The following is a 23,275-nucleotide window of genomic DNA, read 5'->3' on the forward strand; positions in this document are numbered from 1 at the left end:
CAGCGTCACCACGGCTCTCGGCGCCAAGCTGTGTCGTCACCCTGAGGGCGGGACTTCCTCTCCGGGCTGGGCTTCCGGACGTCTTCCGGAAGTCGGGTGCAGGTCCTGTCGGTACCTGGCCATCTGATCCCCTCGCAGCGCGCGGGTTCCCTCCTCTTCCTCAGGCGACCCCCGGGCATCGCCGTGAGCCCGGGGCGAAGCGCACGTTGGGGGATCCCGTCGCCCTCAGAGCTCGTCTCCGGTGTGGCTCCCGCCTCCCTCCCCTGCCGCGCTTACCTGCTCCGCACGGGGCCGTGTGCCGGCCGCCCATGGCGGGAGCCGCTCCGACCACGGCGTTTGGGCAGGCGGTGATCGGCCCGCCGGGCTCGGGGAAGACCACATATTGCCTGGGCATGAGCGAGTTCCTGCGCGCGCTGGGCCGGCGCGTGGCGGTGGTGAACCTGGACCCCGCCAACGAGGGGCTGCCGTACGAGTGCGCCGTGGACGTGGGCGAGCTGGTGGGGCTGGGCGACGTGATGGACGCGCTGCAGCTGGGCCCCAACGGCGGCCTGCTCTACTGCATGGAGTACCTGGAGGCCAACCTGGACTGGCTGCGTGCCAAGCTCGACCCCCTGCGCGGCCACTACTTCCTTTTCGACTGCCCTGGCCAAGTGGAGCTCTGCACGCACCACGGAGCCTTGCGGAGCATTTTCTCCCAGATGACGCAGTGGGACCTCAGGGTGCGTCTGGGGTCTGGCGGGCCTATTTTGCAGCTGGAAGAACTGAGACAGGGAGGAGGACAGATGCCACGCCCCCATGTCCCTCGGTGAGGTAGGGGCCCAGACGCTTTGAAGTAAAACAGGTGTGAGTTCGAATTCTGGCTCTGCCACTGACTCCACACTATGTGGTCCTGGGCAAGTGGTTTAATCCCTCTGAGCCTCAGTTTTCTCATCTGTAAAATGGATGTGTCACTAACCGATTTGGGATTATTGGGAGTATAGAAGGGGTTAAGTGGAAAGTGGCACGATGATTGCTGTTGTGACTTGGTGGGCAAAAGAAAGTGAAACGGTGGAGTCAGGTGCAGTGCCCACTGGGAGGCTCAGTGCAAGGCACCTTGTAGGAAAAAATGTTCCACCTCTCCTGGGATAAGGGTTAGCTGTGGCTGTTAGAATGAAACAGAAGGAGGAGGAGACTAATGGGAAGACCTGCCCTTTGCCCTCAGAAGTCCCCAATCTGATGGGATGGACAGAGGCCCTAATGTTCCTTGCCTCCCCAGGCCACTCTCACACCTTTCCCTTCCTCCCTTCCCAGCTGACTGCTGTTCACCTGGTGGATTCTCACTATTGCACAGACCCTGCCAAGTTCATTTCAGTACTCTGTACTTCCCTGGCCACCATGCTGCATGTGGAGCTGCCCCACGTCAACCTCCTCTCCAAGATGGACCTCATTGAACACTATGGGAAGCTGGGTAAGAGATCCCATTCTGGCAGTGCAGGGCAGCAGCTGGGCTGGAGTGATGCAAAGATCTCTGTTGAAGGAGGCTGCTTCCAGGGACCGTGCATGGCCTGGTGATAGTAGCCACAGGCAGATCTGACCCCTGCCCATTTATTTTGTGCCCCTCTGTGCCAGATACTATTCTGGGTTTTAGGGACAAGAGAGCTACAGATGGTGATATGTATTATGAAGGAATTAGAAGAAAATGATGGATAGTGAGTGAATGAGAAGGAGGGTATAAACTGTACCGTTTGAGCTGAGTATAAAAAGAGCCAGTCAAGGCAGAAGTGTTCTAGACAGGGAATCCACTAACGGTAAAGGCCCTTAGGGAAAGAGCTTTTTGTGGTCAAGGGAAAGGGTGTGGGGAGTGGGGGAGCCCAGTGTAGCTAAGAGAGTGATAGGAAGCAAGGTCAGAGGGGTGGGCAGGGGCTAAAGAGGAAAGCCATTGATGAATACGAAGCAGGAGAACACCATAAACTGAAAAGGCCCTTCTGGCTGCTTTGTGAATTGAAAGAGGCGGGAATGAAAACAGATCCTGTCGGAAGTTTTTGCAGCAACCCAGGCAGTGGTTAGTGGGAATGAAGAGAAGGAGATAGATACAAAACTTAACTCAAGAAATAGGATTTGCTGGTGGATTGGACATAGAGAAGTTAAGAATGGCTCTCATGTTTCTGACTGAACCAGTGGACGGATAAAGATGGGAACAACAGAGGGAGAAGCAGGCTGGCATGAGGCAGGGGTGTTGCCTAGGGTTCTAACAGGCATCGTTTTTCTCCTGCAGAATTAGTGCTCTGCTGACTGGAGCATCAGTTCCCTAAATACCATCTTCAGCCACAAAGGAACATAGAGAAGAGCAGCTGAAAGGAGGTTGTGGGGAGAGTGACGTGTCAGGGCCTTGTCCAGGGAGGGTGACTGGGTGCCAGTCGGGACATGGAGGGACGTCAGCACCTTGGAGGGGCCACCTCAGCCCAGAGTCCTGGTCCATCTCTTGGCAAGCCCAGACACTCCATTTTACTTATGTACAGATCTGTGTCCTCCCAAGCCTCTCTCCCCCTTCACAGCCTCCATTCCAAGTGGCTACATGTTTGTCCTCTGCATTTCTAGCTTTGACTCTTACCCATCATCCTCACAAGAGACTGAAGTACACATCAGATCAGGCAGTTGAGACCCAGAGAAGTTACACGAAGAGCCCAAGGCCAGTCACTCAGCTAGCATGTTAGCTGAGAGGAAATCTAAGTGCCACTGTACCTGGCTGCAGTTTCTCCATTCTCAGTGAGAAACATACCTGTCAGGCAATCCAAGAAGTTTGTTGGAATGCCCACATTTTCTTCCTGGCAGGCACAGGGGTGTCAGTTTCTAATCAGGGCTGGCAGGAATACAGAAAGCAGAGCTCAGGGAGTGAGTCAGTTGGTCCCAACAGCTGGATTCCCTCAACTGACTTTGGGACAGACCTGCTGAGTTCCCAGCTGCCTGAGTCTTCCAGGAAGAAATGGATAATGTGGGAAGGCCCACTTTCCTTCTCTTAGGAGGAAGTTTGTATTCATAGAACTGAGTTCAGGGACTCTGAGTCATCTATTCTGATCTTCTCATTTTATGCTAAGAAGGAACTGGCCCAGAAAGGGAAAGTCATTTTCCCAAGAGGCCAGCCTGCTAGATAGATGACTTAGAGTGTGTGTGCTGGGGCCTAGGGGCACTGCCTGGCTGTGAACCTCATGAGGCAGGGGCCAAGCAGTGTGATCGGTACATGTTCAGTCTTACTGCCGTTGATTAGGCACTTCTCTGAACCAGACACTGAGGTTTATAGCGCTTAATCCTCTCAGTAGCCTCATGAGGTGGGTAACTGCCCACGAAGCTAGTAAATGGCAGAGCCAGCAAGTGAAATCAGTTGTTTTCTTCTTAGTAAGTTCATTTCACTGCCTCAACAAATATTTGTTGAATGAGTGAATGAGTGAGTGAGTGAATGAAGGTAAAGGAGGAAAGAAAAAATATGTTCCCTGTTCTCAGGTCTTTCGCCTGATGCCAGCTGCTCCTGAATACCAGTTTCTCTTCTCTTTTTTCTTTTTTGATTGAAATATAATGGATTTACAATGTTGTGTTAACAAAGGGATTCAGTTATACATATTATATATTCTTTTTCATATTCTTTTCCATTATGGTTTACCTTTATCACAGGATATTGAATAGAGTTCCCTGTGCTAACCAGCTTCTCTTCTTAGCCTTCAACCTGGACTACTACACAGAGGTCCTGGACCTCTCCTACCTGCTGGACCATCTTGCTTCAGATCCTTTCTTCCGCCACTACCGGCAGCTCAACGAGAAACTGGTGCAGCTCATTGAAGACTACAGCCTGGTCTCCTTCATCCCTCTCAATATCCAGGTACAAGCATACTTCTTTTTTTTTCTTTCTCTCTCTCTTTTTTTTGGACATGCTGCGCAACTTGTGGAATCCCCAACCAGGGACTGAACCTGGGCCTTGGACAGTGAGAGCTCAGAGTGCTAACTGCTGGACTGGCAGAGAAGTCCCTAAGGACATCTCAGGTTTTTGCACTTCCCTTTACTGTACTTCACAGCTACTGTTTTGTTTATTTGTTTTTTTTAACTAATTGCAGGTTTGTGGCAACTCTGCTTTCAAGAAGTGTATGTTCCAACAGCATTTGCTCACTTTATGTCTCCATGTCACACTTTGATGATTCTCACAATATTTTAAGCTTTTTCATTATTATTATATTTGTAATGATGATCTGTGATCAGTGATCTCTGATGTTACTCTCTACAATCGTTTGGGGCGCCATCAACTACACCCATATAAGACAGTGGACTTAATCCACAGATGGCGTGTGTATTTTGACAGCTTTGCTGACTGGCTGTTCCCCTATCTCGCTCCCTCTCCTTGGGCCACCTTATTCCCTAAAACACAACAATGTGGAAATTAGGCCAGTTAATAACCCTAGAGTGGCCTCTGTGTTCAAGTGAAAGGAAGAGCTTCACGTCTCTCACTTTAAAAGCTAGAAATACTTAAAATTAGTAAGGAAGGCATGTCAGAAAGCTAAGAAAGGCTGAAAGCTAGGCCTCTGGTGCCAAACGGTTTGCCACATTGTAAATGCAAAGGAAAGATTCATGAAGGAAATCAGAAGTGCTGCTTCAGTGAACACAGGAGTGTAAGAAAGCACAACAGAAAGCTTTCAGCATATCAGAAAGCTGATGTGGAGACTTTCAGCGGTCTGAATAGATCAAACCAGCCATAGCATTTCCTTAAGCCAAAGCCCAATCCAGAGCAAGGCCCTACCTAATTCCTTCCAGTTCTTTGAAGGCTGAGAGGTGAGGAAGCTACAGAAGAAAAGTTCAAACTTGCAGAGGTTGGTTCCTGAGGTTTAAGGAAGGAAGCCATCCCAGTAACATGAAAGTGTAAGTAAAGCAGCAAGTGCTAAGGAGACGCTGCAGCAAATTATCCAGATCTGGCTAAGATAATTAATGAAGGTGGCATCACTAAACAGATTCTCAGTGTTGACAAAACAGCCTTATACTGGAAGATGTTATCTAGGACTTTGTAGCTAGAGAGGAGTCAGTGCCTGGCTTCAAAGGACAGGCTGATTCTTGCATCTCATGACTTTTAAGTTGAAGCCAGCGCTCATTTACCATCCTGAAAATCCTAGGGCCCTTAAGAATCCTGTTAAATCTACTTTGTCTGTGCTCTATAAATGGAACAACAAAGCCTGGGTGACAGCACATCTGTATACATGTTTTACTAAATATTTTAAGCCCACTGTTGAGACCTACTACTCAGAAAAAAGATACTTTTCATAATATTACTGCTCATTAACAAGACACCTATTCACCCAAGGGCTGTGATGGAGATATTTTCATGCCTGCCAACACAGCATCCATTCTGCAGCCCGTGGATCAAGGAGTCGTTTTGACTTTCAAGTCTTAGTATTTAAGAAATACATTTCTGAAGGGTATAGCTGCCATAGATGGTGATTCCGCTCTTGGTTCTGGGCAGAGTAAATTGAAAATCTTCTGGAAAGGATCCCCATTCTAGATGTCATTAAGAACATCTGTGATTCATGGGAATAGGTCAAAATATCAACATTAACAGGAGTTTGGAAGACGTTGATTCCAGCCCTTGTGGGTGAGTTTGAGGGGTTCAGAACTTTTGTGGAGGAAGTACTTGCAGATTGGTAGAAATGGCAAGAGAAGTAGAATTAGAAGAGCCTGAAGCTGTGACTGAATTGCTTCAATCTCATGAAAACACTTGAATGGATGAGTTCCTTCTCAGGGATGAGCAAAGCAAGTGGTTTCTTGAGATGGAAACTACTGGTGAAGATACTATGAAGGATGAAATGGCAACAAAAGGTTTAGAAGATCACATAAACCCAGTTGATACAGTAGCAGCAGGGTTTCAGAGCATGGACTCCACAAGTTTGAAAGAAGTTCTACTGGGACTTCCCTGGTGGTCCAGTGGGTAAGACACCACACTCCCAATGCAGGGGAACTGGGTTTGATCCCTGATCAGGGAACTAGATCCCACATGCCCCAGCGAAGACCTGGCAGAACCAAATAAATAAATAAAAATATTAAAAAAAAAAAAAAAAGTCCTACTGTCATGCTACTAAATGCTGTCAAACAGCATTGCATACTACAGGGAAATGGTTCATAAAAAGAGTCAGTTGATGCCGCACACTTCACGGCATTGAAGTGTTGCCTTATTTTAAGAAATTGCCACAGCCATCCCAGCCTTCAGACACCACCGCCCTGATCAGTCAGCAGCCTTCAACATGGAGGAAGACCCTCAACCGGCAAAAAGATTATGACTCACTGAAGGCTCAGATGATAGTTGGCATTTTTTAGCAGTGACGTACTTTTTGATGAAGGTATGTATTTTTTTTTAGACATAATGCTATTTACACTTAGTAGACTACAGTATAGCATAAACACGACTTTTATATGCACTGGGAAACCGAAATATTCATGTGACTCACTTGATTGTGGGATTTGCTTTATTGGAATGCTCTAGAACCCAAGCCACAGTATCTCCGAGGTGTGCTCGTACTAGGCACTAGAAGGACCCCTTCCCTTGACTATTGGCTCTGAAGTGCCTGGGACTGCACTTCCAAACCAAGGATATAGGAGGCTTTGAGGCCTCAAACAGTGGTCTTTGTCCTGGGTCCAGCTATCATTCAGTCTCATTGGTTTTGAGACCAGTGGGAGGCAGGATTCCAGTAAAGAGAGTAGACCAGACTTTGACCCTGTCTGTTCTGTTTTGCTGGGTTCTCTCCACATATGTTATCTCCTCTGTGTGAAAATGGATGAGCTCAGAAAGTCCCCAGCAGGGGACTTGACCAAGGCCAGGCACAAGTCTTTCAGGCTCTTTCCAGATGGGCAACTGTCTGTTGACTTCGCAAAGTAGTACCCAATCCTTGTGCCTCTCACCTTGTACCCTGCAGGGGGAACCTGGGAGACAAAGGTGCGTGATAGATTCCTTTCTTCTGTGGGTGGACTTAAAAGAACTTGTCTTTGCTGTTTAATGCCACACTTTTCTCCTCTAAAGTGAGGTGAACCCTGTAATATTAGTCGTACAGTTACAACTTGTTGAAGGCTTTCTGTATTAGACATTGTGTGCGTGTGTGTGTGTGCGCGCGCGCTGAGGACTGTTACATGTACTCTTTTGATCTCTTTCCCGTCATGGGATGTAGGGACCATCCTTACCACTTTTGTATGAAGGAACAAATAAGTTACATGCATATTTACTGGGTGCCTGCTGTTAGCTAAGTGCTATGCCAGGCACTGGGGATGCCTGGGCAAACAAGTTCCTGACCTCAAGCGGTGCACAGTGCAGTGGGGGAGTTACTAACTAGTTAATAGTAAGGTGCTAGGCTCATAGCTACGGTGGGGATAAACCCAGGGGATGGTGAGTGTGCATGGAGGAGCTTATCTGTTCTAATTTGGGTAAGTTGGTAGTAGTCAGGAAAGATGTGGTGTAGCCGGGCCTCTGGGGACACTGTAGATATATTCCAGGCCAAGGAAGCTGCATGGACTAGAGGCTTCACAAGGCAAGATGGAGGGGGAATATTTGGAGACTGCAGTTGGTTTGGTACAACCTCAGTTCCACATCCCTCTGTTTCTCTCCTTCCTGCTCAGGACAAAGGGAGTATCCAGCAGGTGCTGCAGGCTGTGGATAAAGCCAACGGCTACTGCTTTGGGGTCCAGGAGCAGCGGAGCCTGGAGGCCATGATGTCTGCTGCCGTGGGAGCTGACTTCCACTTCTCCTCGTATCCTTCCTCACTAGCCTCCACCATGGCCAAGAGCAGGAGGCCAGGGGCTGAGGAGTGGCCACGTCTGCCCTTACAGATGACTGGTTTCCTGTTGACCAGTGGGCTCCCTGGTGGCCGGTCCCTTAGAAGGCTTCAGGGTTGTTTGTACCTGAGGATAAGGGAGGACATTGATCAAGGAGCAACAAATACAGAGGCCCAGCCATGAAAGGGCACTGGTCACTTGGGAGAGACACGAGGGCTTCAGTTTGCCTGGTGTCTTGAATGTGAAAGAGAAGGGGAGATGCAGTGATCAAGGGAGGTGGGCAGTGGAGGAGTGGGGACTTCGGTCTGTGGGTGGCTGGTGGGAACCAGCATCCTACCGATGAGCTGAGCATGATGCGATCAGATGTTCATTTTTGAAAAGCATCTCTAAGTACAGAAAATGCGTTTAAGGGATGTGATTGGGAGCAGGAGTGTTTTTAGTCTCCAGTTGAGAACGGATGAAATGTTAGCAGTGAGAATAGAAAAAAGAGTGTGGCCTGGGGAAAACATTAAGGAGATAGACAACCAGAGCTGGTGACCAGGTGGTTGTAGGATAGAAGGAGGTGGAGCAGAAGTTAGACTCCCAGGTGGTAGAGGTGGTTTTAGAGCTTCCCTGGTGGCTTGGATGGCAAAGGATGTACCTGCAATGCAGGTTTGATCGCTGGATGGGGAAAACCTCCGACTACTAGAGGAGTGTGGGTCCGACTCCTGGAGGGGCGTGGCTACCCACTTTAGTATTCTTGCCTGGAGAATTCCACGGACAGAGGAGCCTGATACAGTCAGACCTGACTAAGCAACTAACACTTTGACTTTTCGGGGTGGTTGTGCTCACTGAGGCCAGGAAAGGAAGAGGAGAGGGCAGGTTTGTCAGGTGGGTAGCAGGGATGGGAGCTGAAGGCAGTGCCACGTTTGAGGGGCCTGACTGCAGAGCATGTGCCACAACACAGAGCCGGAGGGTTGGCATGCTCCAGTTCTCTGCTGCTCAGCAGTGTGGGGAAGAGGCACAAAGAGGAGCATGTGGGTCTAGATGCTTCAAGGGACTTCTCAGACCAGTTGGTCCCCGAGGCCTAAAGCTATAATTACAAGGAAGGGAACAGGATGGGAGGAACCTGCCAGACACAGATGGGAGGCAGGCATCACAGAGAGCAGATCCTGCCCAGACCAGTTCCCCATCCTTGCCTGTGCTGTCAGCCTTGACAAGCCCCCCTCATCAGCACCCTGGGCCTCCAGGAGAAGTACCTGGCGCCCTCAGAGCAGTCAGTGGAGCAGGAGGCCATGCAGCTGTAGCAGCACGCTGGGCTCTGGAGGACGAGACACATGACGCAGCACTGGGGAGACTGGCGGCTCCCAGTGACCAGCTGGACAGCTCAGCGACTGCAGATCCAAGAGCAGCCCTCCGGGCCAGAGCTGGGAGACAGGCGCGGGGATACTCAGGCCTGCCGAGGACTTCTGGCCTGAAGCCAGATGTGTCGCCAAGCAGTCAGACCCTTGTGAGCTCTGGGCGCTGCCACCGGGCATTCAGCACTCACCCACTCGGGCTGTGATGGAATGTGCTGCAATACAAGAGCTTATTTTCTACTTCTTGTGGCTTCCAAACTTTCCTTCCGCCACCCTGGCCGAGGGAGGTGGGAACATGGGAAGGCCACCTTTCCTCCGAACAGGCCTGTTTCTTGGTATTTCAGGGCAGGATCGCCCCCAAGCCCAGGATCATGCTGGAGGGGTGACTCAGTCTCCACTTGTGCTCCTTTGTTCATCTTCAGCACTAACAGTGAACTCAAGCCTGAGCTTTCACAAGCACCACTTCCTAGCAGATCTTTCAATGTTTTATTTTCATTGTATTTATTTCATAGTTTTATTCTTTTGAGGGGCAAGTGTTAATTAGTTTTCCATTTATAGTAATGATTAAAGTTGATTTTAAAATGAAGTTATTTATACAAAATAAGTTGTTGAAAGAAAAATATTAGTATATAATATGGTATCATGAGGGCTGTGGCAAAAATTAAGATGACTCCAGGTTGGAAATACTGGGACTTGCTTCTTTGCTGTTGCAGCTGGTTGGGTGCGATTCCTGTTTTCAACCAGTAGGTGGCGCCCCAGGCTTTCTTTTCTTTCTTTCTTTTTTTTTTTAATTTTCTTTCAGTTGTAGCCTGGAGGCAGAAGGGGACAGATGGCAGTTGTGCCAGTAGTCTTATTTGCAGACACCCAGGCCTGTTAACACATGGGATAGGCTTCGCATTTCACAAAAGAGCTTCCACACAGAAAGTCCTCATATGACTCTCACAGGAACGCATAGAGATACAGATGAGATGGGGAACAGTGCCAAGCTCCACTTTACGTGAGGAAGCAGAAAACTGAGGAGTTTGAACCTCGGTCAGCCTGGCTCTCACACTCACTCTGCTGACTTCTTAATGGTGAATCCTTAGTGGTGAAGTCACGGCCCCTTCTCCCACAGGATTTGTAGCCAATCAGGAGAAAGAATTTAGACACCTGTAGAGTATTCCCGAGTCATAAATCAGGGGGAATGTAGATGAGTGGTGATTTGGACAGGTGGGGAATTCAACTTAGGAAAACTTCTGAAGTGTCCTTGAGATGGGGGTGAGTAAGCTTTGCCTTCTTAGTTTTGGCCATTAGAGCAGAAGGCAGAGAGGAAGGAGCTATAAGGAGGCTCTTCAGACTGGAACAGTATGAAAGCAGTCGACCTCGACTCCCACGCCTGGCGGGATACAGGATAATAACTGGGTGCTACTTCCCCCACCTCTTTCATCTGAGGAGTTGAAAGCACCTCACCCCTATTAACACTGTACACAGTAGATGGGGAGTATCAACAAGGCAAGCCAGGGAAGCTGAGGCCAGGAGGCACAGCCTGGGGCTGTCTGAGTCACCTGTGAGGCTTCGAGCCCCAGAATCATGACGCCCAGGCTTTTGGACAAATCCCTCATCAGTTAAGGCGTGAGGGTGGGTGCTGTGTGTTTGAAGCTGGTACCAATAGCTGTGGTCAGGGGTTTTGATGCTTACCCCGAACTGGAGGCCCCAGCCACCACCAAAGCACACCAGATGGAAGAACGGCGTCACATAGAACTTTATGGCCTCATATCCAAGCACCCTCAGCATCAGCGAGTGGAGAAGGATGTAAACACTCCAAGCTTTATTTTCAGGCCTTGGTGTGACAACAAGGGTATTTCTCCTCCAGTGAATGAAGCTCTGACCACTTCCCACTGATAGCAACATGATTTTCTGTTCCCCTGTTACGACGGGTGGACAGCACAATGCAGAAAAGCAGAGGCATCTGGGTTCCGGGTGAGGTCTGTTCAGTGTGAAATAGGTAGGGTCAGAGAAAGACGGCTTCTCTTGTGGCTCAGCTGGTAAAAAATCCGCCTGCAAGGCGGGAGACCTGGGTTCGATCCCTGGGTTGGGAAGATCCCCTGGAGAAGGGAAAGGCTACCCACTCCAGTATTCTGGCCTAGAGAATTTCATGGACTGTATAGTCCATGGGGTCTCAGAGAGTCGGACGCAACTGAGCAACTTTGACTTTAGGGCTTCTCTTGTAACTCGGTTGGTAAAGAATCTGCCTGCGATGCAGGAGACCTGGGTTCAATTTCTGGGTTGGGAAGATTCCCTGGAGAAGGAAATGGCAACCCACTCCCGTATTCTTGCCTGGAGAATCCCGTGGACAGAGGAGCCTGGCAGGCTACAATCCATGGGATTACAAGAGTCGGAGGCGACTTAGTGACTAAACCACTAGAGAAAGACTACCCTCAATTTGGCAGCAAGTGACAACTGTCCTTAAGATTTCTTTTTTTTCCCCTGATGGAAAAAGAAAACACTTGGAAAATGAAAATAATAAATTTTCTATTCAAATGTATAAGTATATTTTGTGTTTTTTCTTTCAGTCTATTTTTCTATGCATCAGAGGGATAGCTATAGCATTTATAAATGTGGGATATATTGTTATTGCTTTATAACCTTTTTTCAGTTAATATTTTTTCATGTAATTAGAACTAGAAAGATCTTTAAATTTTTTTAACTTTTATATTAAAATATAACTGATTAACAATGTGATAGTTTCAGGTGGACAGCAGAGGGATTCAGCCATACACATACATGTATCTATTTTTCTCCAAACTCCCCTCCCATCCGGGCCTGCCACATATCACAGGCCTGCCTGTGATATTGAGCAGAGCTCCCTGTGCTGTACAGAAGGTCCTTGTTGAAAACTAGAAAAACCTTTTTAATGTTTACATGATAATACTCTATAGTATGGTTAAAACATTGTTTATCCAGACTCCCATGGTTAGCCTTTAAGTTGTTGCCAGTTTTTGCTATTATAAATAATGTTGTGATTAACATCTTTGAGTCTCTGACTTTTAACTTGTGATACACAAGTCCTAGAAATAAAATTGCCAACATTTTCTAGGTTCTGGGTTCATAGTCCCAAAATGCCTCCCAGAAAAGTGCCACCTTATATCTCACAGGCCCTGTCTGGAAATGCTCTTCTCAGCCCTGACCTCACCTGGCAATCATGACTTCTGAAGGGAGGAAACCATCCCTGAGTGTCTTCCAAGGGACCTTCTTGGTCATCTCTGCTAACCACTGACATTGGGCTATCCCATGCATTTCCTGGCTCTGAATTGGAAACCTCCAACAATCAGAAGATAGCATTTGGAAACTTTCAGAGACCACAGCTCACTGGAAAGCCTTCCAGCCCGGACAAATAGGTTGAGGAGTGAGGAAGACACCCTAAAGCCCACAGAGCTGAAGCACAACCAGTCCGCCCTCTGCTGCTGCTGAAGTACCAAAACGCTCTCCCACAATTGGCTGAGAATAGGAAGCCTGACTCCATCAGGGTCTGTGGGAAGATGAGGTTCCCATCAGAGTCTGAGAGATTCTCAAGGCTTCTGACAGAGATGGAAGTGACTTCCCAGCGCTACTCAGGCCCACCCTGGTTTTGAAAGAAGTGGGGAGGCCCCGCACCTCAGACTCCTGGAGGGAAATTCCCTATCAAGCTGAGTAGCTCTCCTCTCCTTTTTCTTCTCTTGCCCCTAGTTGGTGAACCTTTTACTCAACCAGGTCTGGGCTGCTCACCTCTTCTTCCTGTCCCCTCTGAGTCCCAGATGACACAGACATCAGTGGCATCAGGCTTGATGAGGGTAGGAGAGAGCCATATACCTCACTTCCTACCCATTGTGTCCTTCATGTCCGGCCAGCTTCACACGGCCCCAGGAGCCCCGGTTCCAAGTGACCTAAGACAGGGACTGCGAGAGGATGGGCTGTGGGTTTGGAGCCCCATTGAGATGAAAAATATGAGTACTGGTAAAATGCTCTGGACTAGAACACAGCAAAGTTGAAATTCTTTTCTCCCCATCCAAAACCCTAAAGCAGTTACAGAGGAGGGAGATGAGAGGGCCCTTCAAAGTCATCCCAAATAAGCAAATCTAAAGTGGTGTGCTCGCTATGCAAATAGGGCTTCAAGAAATGTTCCCTAGTGCTCCCTTCACTCTGGATTGTCACCTCTGCCTGTACATTAATCCTGGAGCCTCCACATTGCTCTGTGGGGTCACAGAAACAGCAAAGGAGGCGTACTGGGACAACTCGTAAGTCCCACCAGTGGTCACATCATTGATTCTGAGCTAAAACCAGTCCCCTTTACAGTCAGACAAGGAAATTTCAGGTTAACTTTAGTCTGGAGGAAGAGAAGGGGGAAATGTATCTTCTTCTTGCCCTCTCTTTTAACAAATATTTATTGAATAGCATAAACACTGTACCTAGCCACAGATTGAAGACTCCATGTTTTCAGAGTCTGGGGTTTCTTCTTTTATCTCTAGACAAAATCTCTGTATTTCTCGGGAATTCCTGGGCAGTCCAGTGGTTAGGACTCAGAGCTTTCACTGCCAGCGGACCCAGGTTCAATCCCCGGTGGAGGAAAACTAAGATCTTGCAAGCTGCGGCCAAAAAAAGGAGTTAAAATTTTTCAGAGAGCAGTAAGGGGAAGATTGGGTGGAGATGAGAGATGAATCAGCCCTCTGACAACCCCAGGGCCATATACCTGTCTGCTGCCCCCACAGACATTCCTGGCTCCTGACTCAGTGGGTAGGTGAGGCTAGGGGGGGTTGTGAGAGGAGAGGGACTTACCCCTGCAGAATTCTGCCTTCCTTAACCCCTCTCTTCCTACACACAGCAGGGCTGAGAATGAAGACCCTAAGAACAGGATGAAGAATTGAAAAGGAACAGAGGATGTAACCAGGTTAAGGAAACCTTAACTTTCTGAACAAGCCAGGAAATTGGTCCACTACACATTTTTTTCTCATTTAAAACAACTCCTTTCTGCCAGGCCCTGGGGTGGCTTTAGATTAAGTAGAGTAAGAAGTCTCTCTTGATTCTTAGGAAGTCCAAGATAGGAGCAGGACAGCATAGCATAAGGTGTTTCTTTTCAAATTTATTTTTAACTCATGAAACTACCAATATACAAAAAAGACATATGCGTGGCTATTTTAGCCAAAGTGCGGGGAAACAGGGGAACCCCTGACCACGGGGCCCCTGCCCTGTGGCAGCTTCTGGGGAAACCTCCAAACAAAGTTGGAAAATAGCTGTTGTGGTTTAAAAATCATGAGCCTTGGAGTTGGACCTGTTCTACTCCCCGAGCATATAAGTCATGTGTAACCTTGATTGTTAGGTTATTTAGCTGCTCTGAGCTTCAGTCTCTTTATAAGCAAAACAAAGGAGATAATATGTGAGGATTAAGGTATGAAACTGCCTGGCATATAGCAGTCATACTGTGTGCTCTTACAACTGTATTTTGTTCTCTAGGAAGAAACAGGAATAGGGACTTTTGGTCAGAAGAGCAATCTTGGTGCAAGCATCTGAAATTAGGTTTTTCCAAAAGGGCACTGGACACTTGGGCATTATGTGAGTTTGTGTGTGAGTCTCTTGCCTTTCTGCCTTTTTGGAAGGAGCCACAGTAGCCTGCCTGACCCCAATGCCTTGGCCTTCCTAGGGTGCCTGTTTAGTCCTGATAAAGTACCTTAACCCCTACGCCATGCTTCCCATCACCTACTCCTGTGGATTGACAGAGCCAATTTGAACTTTGCTCTCTGAAGTAACTACATGTAAGAGAGAGAAGAGTAGATACCTTCTCGAGGAATTTTAGGTTGCAAATTTTCCCCATACAAGGCAAATTCTTGGCAGAGGAAGATCTTTGTAAGCCCTGGGCCTCTGTTTCCTGGGGGATTATCCAGCAATGGAGAAAGGATAGGACTCTGTTTACTTGACTCTTGGTGAGCCCAATCTCTGTCTAGACAGCTTTGCTTTATCCCAGAACTAGTTGTATTTCCATTTCCACAATAGAGGACCTGGTGCTAACCTGGTTTTCAGGCATTCGGAAGGATGGTTTTTTGGGTTTTGTTTTTTTTTAATATTTATTTATTTGGCTGCTGTGGGGGGGCACACAGAATCTTTGATCTTCGTTGTGGCATGTGGGAACTTTTAGTTGTAGCATATGGGATCTAGTTTCCTGACCAGGGATTGAACCCTGGCCCCTGCACTGGCAGTGCAGGGTCTTAGCCACTGGACCACCAGCGAAGTCCCTGGAAGGATGGTTTTAAAACCAAGTTTTGAGCTCCTTCCTGTACACAAAGCCTTGCTGGAGACTCTGTGGGAAAAAAGGAATAGTAATGGGACAATATTACCATTTTAAGGGAGCTCTCTGGGGAGGAGTTAAAAAAATAAACCCAGGACATAATTGCAAAGCTGGAGGTAGAACCAAATAGATATGAAACCATGGCTGAATAAATATACCTAAGAAGTGAAAAGAGTTGGTAGACTAGGGTAGCATATCCAAAGCTCAGTATGTATTTAAAGGGAAAGGAATGGTGGCGAGTCATTTTTTGACCTGAAGATGGCTTTGAAATTTGGAAAAGTTTAGAAGAAAGTGCTCAAGTGGAGAGGACAATGAGAAAAGAATGGCTATCATGAAATTTCCATTGGAACTTTGCATTCTTACCTACTTTGCCCTCTGGGACTGATTTTTTTTTAATTGAGCATAATTCACAGATCATAAAATTCACTATAAAGTTCACAGTTCAGTGTTGTTGTTTTTTCACATATTCACAAATTTGTGTGACCATCATGTTGCATGCTCAGTCACTCAGTCTTTTCTGACTCCTTGCTACCCCATGGACTGTACCCCGCCGGACTACTCTGTGGAATTTCCCAGGCAAGAATAGTGGAATGGGTTGCCATTTCCTACTGCATCACCACTATTTAAATCCAAGAAGATTTTATCATGCTAAGAGAAATTTCATACCCATTAGCAGCAGGACTGAAAAAATAATTTTTTTTTTTATTTTATTGAAGTACAGTTGATATACAGTGTTGGGTTGTGTAGAACTGAAAAATTTTAAATGTCAAATTTAGGCCAGGAAAAGATGACCAGAAATGCTCACTGAGGCCCCACCCTGGATAGCCTTAAGAAAGCTTTAGATAGAAAGGTCTCGGACCCAATTCAGAAGCTGGTGCCTAAGGCAGCTCACAGCTAGCTGTCTGATTTGGTGATATTCCAAACCATAGCATCTGCTTTTAAAATCTGTCAACACCAACACGCTACCTCAGAGTAGCTCGTTTCTTTCCCCATAGAGGGCAACCATGGGTGGTGTAAAGGGAGTAGGCAAAAGTCAAATGCAGAGAGAAGAGAAAAGAATTTGCTTTCCCAGGACCTACCTCATTAAGAGAAAGTCACCAGACCTGTCTGGTAAGAGAAACCAGGTCACTTCCAGAGCTAAGGGGAAATCACCTGCCCTTTCCCAGAGTCTTTGACTGGTTTGAAACCTTAACACTAATACCCTTCTGGAAAGAGAGGACAAGGGACCCAGAAAGCATCTGAGTGGTCCTGCCAGCTTCCCCTGAAGAATTAATAGTTCTGATAAGAGCCTTTTAGTCCATGTGTGACCAAACTTGGACTCTGGGGAACCTGATGAGGCTGGACTCAGTTCCCCCAATATTATCAGGTGAAAGATTGATCACTTGATGTCAGGCCAGTATTCTCAGGTGATCCAGTGATCAGGCAGGTTGGCTTTGGCAGTAAAGCTCTTCCTCAGGACTGGGCCTGATTATTCTGCTTTTGGCACAGAAATGCTAGATAAATCCTGGACTACCGATGCTGGAAGGATTAATAATAGCTAACAGGTATTAAAGATGTATAATGGGCTACTTTACAGACATTTATTTTTCTGAAACTTCACAGCAACTTTTAAGAGGAAGGTACTATTTTTTAATCCTCACTTCACAAATGAGGACAAAAGGTAAGCATGGTTAAGAACCCTGGCCAAAGCAGATTTGGAGTCAAACTAAAAAGCCATTAGTTCAAGCCCCTTATGATACAAAAGGAGAAACCGAGGCCCAGGGGGTTTAATGACTTTTCCAAGGTTGGTGGCTCAGTCGGTAGAGAATCCGCCTGCAAATGCAGAAGACCTGGGTTCCATCCCTGGGTTGGGAAAATCCTCTGGAGGAGGGCATGGCAACCCACTCTGAGAATCCCCATGGCCAGAGGAGCCTGCAGTCCATGGGGTCGCAAAGAGTCGGGCACAACTGAGCGACTAAGCACATAGCACAAGGTTGCAAAGCCAATGAGGGTCACATCCAAGCCTCCTGGCCACCAGGTCAGGGCTGCTTGGGCTCTAGAGTGCGATGGAGACACCTTGGTGGCCTTTTTCCAGCCCATATTGCCAGCCAGGCGAGGCCCAGGCACCGCCGGTAGAGCGGATGACTCAGAGGGCGGGGACTGCTTTTTCCGCACGACCCCGCCCCGTCCCGCTGCTCTGAGGATGTAGAGCTCTCGGGTCGGGCGGGTGGCAACTCGTCCGGGTGAAACCAGGAAAACTCCGCCCCTGGCACTCGACAGGTGGCGGGGGCCTCTTCTCGGGGCAGCGCGTCCCGGCGCCTGCAGGGCCCGGCGGGCGGTGGGAAGACGCGCCCAGCGCGTTCCGCCGCTCCTTCTCCTATTGGTCAGTCTGGCCCCGGGGGCGGTACCCTGAGCAGCTCCTTCCCGTGATTGGATGACATCAGTCTCGGGCCCGCCTCTGGCCTCAGGCTGTGAAGGCGGGGCGTCACTAGGCGGCCGCAGGCCAAGGAGCGTTGCTGCTGGGAGCTGAGGCGCGGAGGCGGTGGGCTTGGCCCGCCATGGCCGAACCCGCTCCTGGCGGCCCTTCCCAGTCAAATTGGGCCTCTTCGTCAACGGCCTGTTTTATTTTGTCCCCATCTCCGAACGCTGGAAGACGGTCTTCTCCTGAGACCTGAGCTTTTAATGGCGGCGTCATACCCGGCCCCTGGTGATACTTCCCTCCGCTCAGATCTGATGGAACTCTTCCCCGCTTTCAGGTCTGAGGTGCTCAGTGCCGCTCACTGCAGCGTACCCCTCCGGCCTCACACCTGAGGCTGTCCCCTCAGACGAGCGCTTCAACTTCCCACCCCCCGTTCCTGGCAGAGGAGTCTCCAAGCCGCCTTTGTGCTGCTCACCCGATCCTCCCGGGATCGGACCAGTTTGAGGGGACCAGACCAGACCCTGATGGAGAGAGCTGGATCCCCAGCCTCTCTCTTGGCTCCAGAGTCTTTCCTGCGGGTCACTGAGCCAGCCCCATGGAGGTCAGGGTCTCTGTAACTCACACACCAATCCCTGTCCCGCCCTTCCGCAATAACTGAAAAAGACAGGCGGAGTGTCCACAGGGCAACTTTATTGAGAGGAAACATGGTCACACCCAGCAGACATGCTTTCCCTCTCATCCTGGGTCTTCGGTGCTGCACACACACACACACACACACACACACACACTTTCATCACCAACCTCTGCCACACAGTTCAGTTTTCAGCTCCAAGGATGGGACACTCCTCAATTCCTAAGATCCATAGGTAGCAGGGGCAGGAGGGGGTTGGAGTGGGGAGAAAGTGGTCAGGTTCGGGGTAGGGGGGGTCTGGGGCGGGGGTCGGGGATGGAGACAGAGAGCAGGGCTGGATGAGATGACCAGTGGCCAGGAGCACCTGACAGCTGCAGGAAGCGTGGAATCCTCTGGCTCCAGGGTGCCTCAGCTCTGCTGGTTCCTCTATGGAGCCTTTCTGAGCTGGGCCAGAGCGTTTGGGGAGAAGGGTAGGGCCTCCCACCCCATACAAGTCCTCTCTGCCGGGAGTGGGGGACTGGAGCGGGCAGGGCAGGGCAGGGCATGCAGCGGGTGCGGCTCAGCTCTGGGGCTCCTCGGGAGCCTCGCCCCCTTCTTCCCCGGCGTTGTCGGCCGTCCACAGCGTCAGGTTGTCTCGCAACAGCTGCATGATGAGAGTGCTGTCTTTGTAGGAGTCCTCGCTGAGGGTGTGCAGGTCGGCCATGGCCTCGTCGAAGGTGGTCTTGGCCAGCGAGATGGCCTCCTCGGGGCTGTTGGCGATCTCATAGTGGAAGACGGAAAAGTTCAGGGCCAGGCCCAGGCGGATAGGGTTGGTAGGCGGCATCTCCTTCTTGCTGATGTCCATGGCCTCCTGGTAGGCTGACCGGGCTGAGTCGATGATGCGCTTCTTGTCGTCGCCAGTGGCCACTTCGGCCAGGTAGCGGTAGTAGTCGCCCTTCATTTTCAGGTAGAAGACTCGACTTTCGGCGTCACCGGCCTCCTTGATGAGGTGGGTGTCCAGCAAGCCCAGCACCGTGTCGCACACGCCCCGGAGCTCCCTCTCCACCTTCTCCCGGTACTCTTGCACCTCCGGGCCCTTCTCTTCCGAGCTTTCTTCATTGCTCTTTTGCTCGATACTGGACAGGACCCTCCACGCCGCCCGCTGGCCACCCACCACGTTCTTGTAGGCCACTGAGAGCAGGTTGCGCTCTTCGCAGGATAGCTCCTCACCCTTTTCCACGGCGCTCTTCATGAAAGCTGCCATGTCTTCATAGCGTTCGGCCTGCTCGGCCAACTTGGCCTTCTGGATCAGACTGGCTCTCTCCATGGCTCTGGGGACAGGCAGACAGGCAGGCGGCGGGCTAACTGGCTGCCTCGGAACCAAGACCGGGTTCTGTGCCTCTCCTGCTCTCTGCCCGCCTTTTGGCTGGAAGGCCAGGCCCAGAGAAGTGTGGGAGGGGCAGAGGGCGGGGCTAGGGCCCTGGACCTGCCTCCCTCTCCTCTTCGCCCCCACACCCTTTCCGACACTTCCTTAAAGGTAAAAGGGCTGGGATGAGGGGTAGAGGGGCGGGGGCCGGGGGTGAGTCATCCGGACTGTCAGCGGGAGAGATTTGGGCGTTGGCCTCACCTGCACCGACACCTTTCCAGACCCCAGGCTGCCCCCTCTGGTTCAGGGCTTCTATTACATGCCTACCGTAGGTAGCTGTCCCAGTTTCTCAAATCAGATCCTCCTTCACCATGTTCTTCCAGGGGTTGAGGATGGCTTCAGCTACCTGGCCGCTATGGGCCTAGGCAGAGCCCATAAAGCCAGGTGCAGGAGGATGGGGTTCCCAGTCCTGCCAGGTATGTTTCCCCCATTGGTTCAGGTGAGATAACTCTTTGTTTAGGCAGGGTGGTAGTTTCCCAAGCGACTTCATACCCATGATCTAACTTAATCTAACCTGCTATGTCTATGTGAAATGGGCAGGTCAATGACTACTACTCCCACTGTAGAGATGGGAACACTAAGGCTCAGAGAGAGATGAGAATTGCTCAGTCACACAGCTACTAAATGTGGCTTTGCTCCCATCAAGTCTTTTGACTTGTGAGCTCCAGACTATTTAAAAGTGACATGCAGGCTTCTTCCGGAGTCTGCCTGAAATGGTTCTACCCCCTATCCCTCACTCCTCCTCAGGGTCTTGTCCCCTCTGAGCTCCCAGAATGCACAAGTGGCAGCTTTCAGGGTGCCACTTAATGAGGTATTTAACGAGCAGCCTCTGACGCTCTGGCCCAGCCTTTGTAATTAGTCACTCAGTAGGTTTTTTGGATGCCTTCCCCATCACAGCACAATTTTCCCTTTCAAGTTGGTGGCCTGTTGCCACTTGTCTGAGGACTTACCCTCTGGCTGTCCACATCAGGTCCCCTGCCCCCTCTAAGCCATCGTGTCAGTGGGGCGCACAGAGGGTGGGGACCCAGCTCACTGGCTGTTCCACTTTCCTGCCTAAATCAGCCCCGCCCTCTGTCAGAGGCAGGGATGCAGGCCACCTGGGTGCCCTGCCCAGCTGGGTACCAGCAGGGGGGGAAACGCTAGCAACTGGGGAGAAAGACAGGACCGAGAAGATGGAGGCAGCTGTGACACATGTCATTTCATTCTATGAGGCAGCAGTCCCAGCTGAGTGCTGCCTCCTGCTCCCCCTCCCAGCTGAGTGAGCCTGCCTCTCAGAAGTTTCCCTGCGCCCTCCCTCTGACCACGGCCCCCCTTCTGATCCCTGGCAGAAGCCTCAGCGATGGAGACTTCTCTGTTGCCGATCTTCTGTCCCTGTTCACTGAGACCTTGTCTCCATGTCAGTTGAAATTTTCACCTAAATGTGTTGGCATTGCACCTAGGAGGGTGGGTTCCTGCTTGTCTGCTCTACCTCTAGCCAAAGCTCAGACGGGGCTCGGGATGGGGCTCCTCTCTCTGGGATCCAGCCAGTTTAATGCTTGAACCAGGACTATTTCACAAGCCTGTCCCTCCACAGTTCCTCTTGGTGTCTGAACCCCCACCCTCTCCTCCTGGAGGGAGGCTTAGGCCAGAAGTCTGAGACCCAGAGATGAGATCTGCCTCTTTGAAGGAAAAGTAGGGATGTGTCTGAGCTGATGCCATATTTTCCAAGGAAGCAAGCAGAAGGGATTTTAGGCTTACTATCCTGAAGGCTTTGCCTAAATCAGATCACTGACACAGAAAACAATGAAAAAGAAATATACTAGAATACCAATTTACAGTGTATCTTTAGGTAGTAGGATTCTAAGTGTGTGTTTTTTTTTTCCTTTGGTTTTCCTAGTATCTTCAGGTTATCAGTGGTGAATGTGTATTATTTTTCTGTGACAGAACAGCCTACAATCTTGAAGTCAGACTGCCTGGGTTCAGTTCTTACAAGCTGCTATGGCTTTGGGTCAGTGACTTAGCCTCTGTGAGCCTCAGTTTTCCTGAATATAAGTGGGGCTTGTTGTGAGGATTAAATGAATTGATGGAAAGCACTTAGTAGAGTGGATGGTAACTATTAATATCATGTGAAAAAACCCAACCTTTTTATTATAAACATACACACTCAAAGCACTAATATGGAGCTGATTTCTATGAAATAAGGAAGGGCCCCAAACCACTCAACCAAAGGCCAGACCCTGCCCAACTGGAGAGACGATGAATGAATGGTCAGAGGCACTCACTCAGGACTACCTCCACCCTCTCCAGCTCACACATTCCTCTGGCCTCCACAGGCCTTGGGCCCTCAAGGACCTTCCTTGGTACTAGTCATCCAGCCTGGGCTTTCCCAGGACCTGGGGGAAAGCTGGAGATTCCAGAACATTAGAAACCTGGAGGGCAGGGCCTGGTAGGCCTAGGAATTTTGCAGATGTTTCTGTCTCAAGGCAGGAAGACTTCTCTTCCTACCACTCACACCAGAGACCTGGTGGTGGTTCACACCACAAGCTCCATGCCCTCAGCACAGTGCTGGGCAGGAGAAAGGAAGCCTCGTCACTCCTTCCCCTCCCCTGCTGAAGCTCAGGGGTGAATTTGGGAGCCAGGCTACCTAACACCTCCTGCCCGCTCTGGCCTGTCAGTCCTGACTCAGTTCCTGTCTCAGGCACCTCCCTTTGCCTCCGGGCCTCCCTTTCCCAAGTCCAGGAGCCCAGGCAGGCAGGAGGCAGCAGGCCCTGACAGGGCATGGAGTTCCACTGTCAGCCGCCTGAGTCAGCAGGGCAGGAGTGGGGTCTGCAGCCCAAAGGGGCTTTCCTCATCCCACCTGCTACCTCCCCACCGTCCCACAGAGCATCCTTCCTACCAGCAGGATCAAAGCCTCTCATCCCACAGACAACCACTCCTTCTTAACTGGTAATAACAGGCTTTGAAGGGTTGTGGCATAGAGAAGGCACCAACCAGTTGCTATCTACCTCCACTGAGAACAGGGACAGGGCTCTGATTGCAGCAGGAGGGACGTTGGTTAGACTTCAGAAAGACTTCCTAGAAATTTTTTTCAGTCTTGGAATGATCAAATTAATCAGGTAACTAGAGGAAACTAAAGTGAAAGAAAGTGAAAGTGAAGTTGCTCAGTCGTGTCCAAGTCTTTGCAACCCCATGTGTAGCCTACCAGGGTCCTCCGTCCATGGGATTTTCCAGGCAAGAATACTAGAGTGGGTTGCCATTTCCTTCTCCAGGGGATCTTCCTGACCCAGGGATTGAACCTGGGTCTCCTGCATTGTAGGCAGATGCTTTAGAGGAAACTAAGGGCTTCCCTTATGGCTCAGTCAGTAAAGAATGCAGGAGACCTAGGTTCAATCCCTAGGTCGGGAATATCCCCTGGAGAAGGAAATGGCAACCCAGTCCAGTATTCTTGCCTGGAGAATCTCAT

At 49.8% G+C, this 23,275-nt stretch overlaps 2 protein-coding genes across 2 annotated transcripts; one reads left to right on the top strand and one right to left on the bottom strand.

Annotated features, from left to right (window-relative positions):
- Positions 1–80: 80 nt before the first annotated feature.
- GPN2 (GPN-loop GTPase 2) lies at positions 81–9,690 on the top strand. The gene is made up of 5 exons (XM_081580461.1): positions 81–719; positions 1,291–1,447; positions 3,690–3,850; positions 7,612–7,742; positions 8,981–9,690. The coding sequence occupies exons 1-5, from the start codon at positions 309–311 to the stop codon at positions 9,051–9,053; spliced, it is 933 nt and encodes a 310-aa protein (XP_081436587.1). The 5' UTR covers positions 81–308; the 3' UTR covers positions 9,054–9,690.
- Positions 9,691–18,467: 8,777 nt separating this feature from the next.
- SFN (stratifin) lies at positions 18,468–22,737 on the bottom strand. The gene has a single exon (XM_081580468.1). The coding sequence runs from the start codon at positions 19,732–19,734 to the stop codon at positions 18,988–18,990; it is 747 nt and encodes a 248-aa protein (XP_081436594.1). The 5' UTR covers positions 19,735–22,737; the 3' UTR covers positions 18,468–18,987.
- Between the last annotated feature and the right edge of the window lie 538 nt (positions 22,738–23,275).

Source organism: Giraffa tippelskirchi, chromosome 3 (assembly GCF_054371585.1).
Source record: "Giraffa tippelskirchi isolate mGirTip1 chromosome 3, T2T-mGirTip1v1.2.pri, whole genome shotgun sequence".
NCBI lineage: Eukaryota > Metazoa > Chordata > Mammalia > Artiodactyla > Giraffidae > Giraffa > Giraffa tippelskirchi.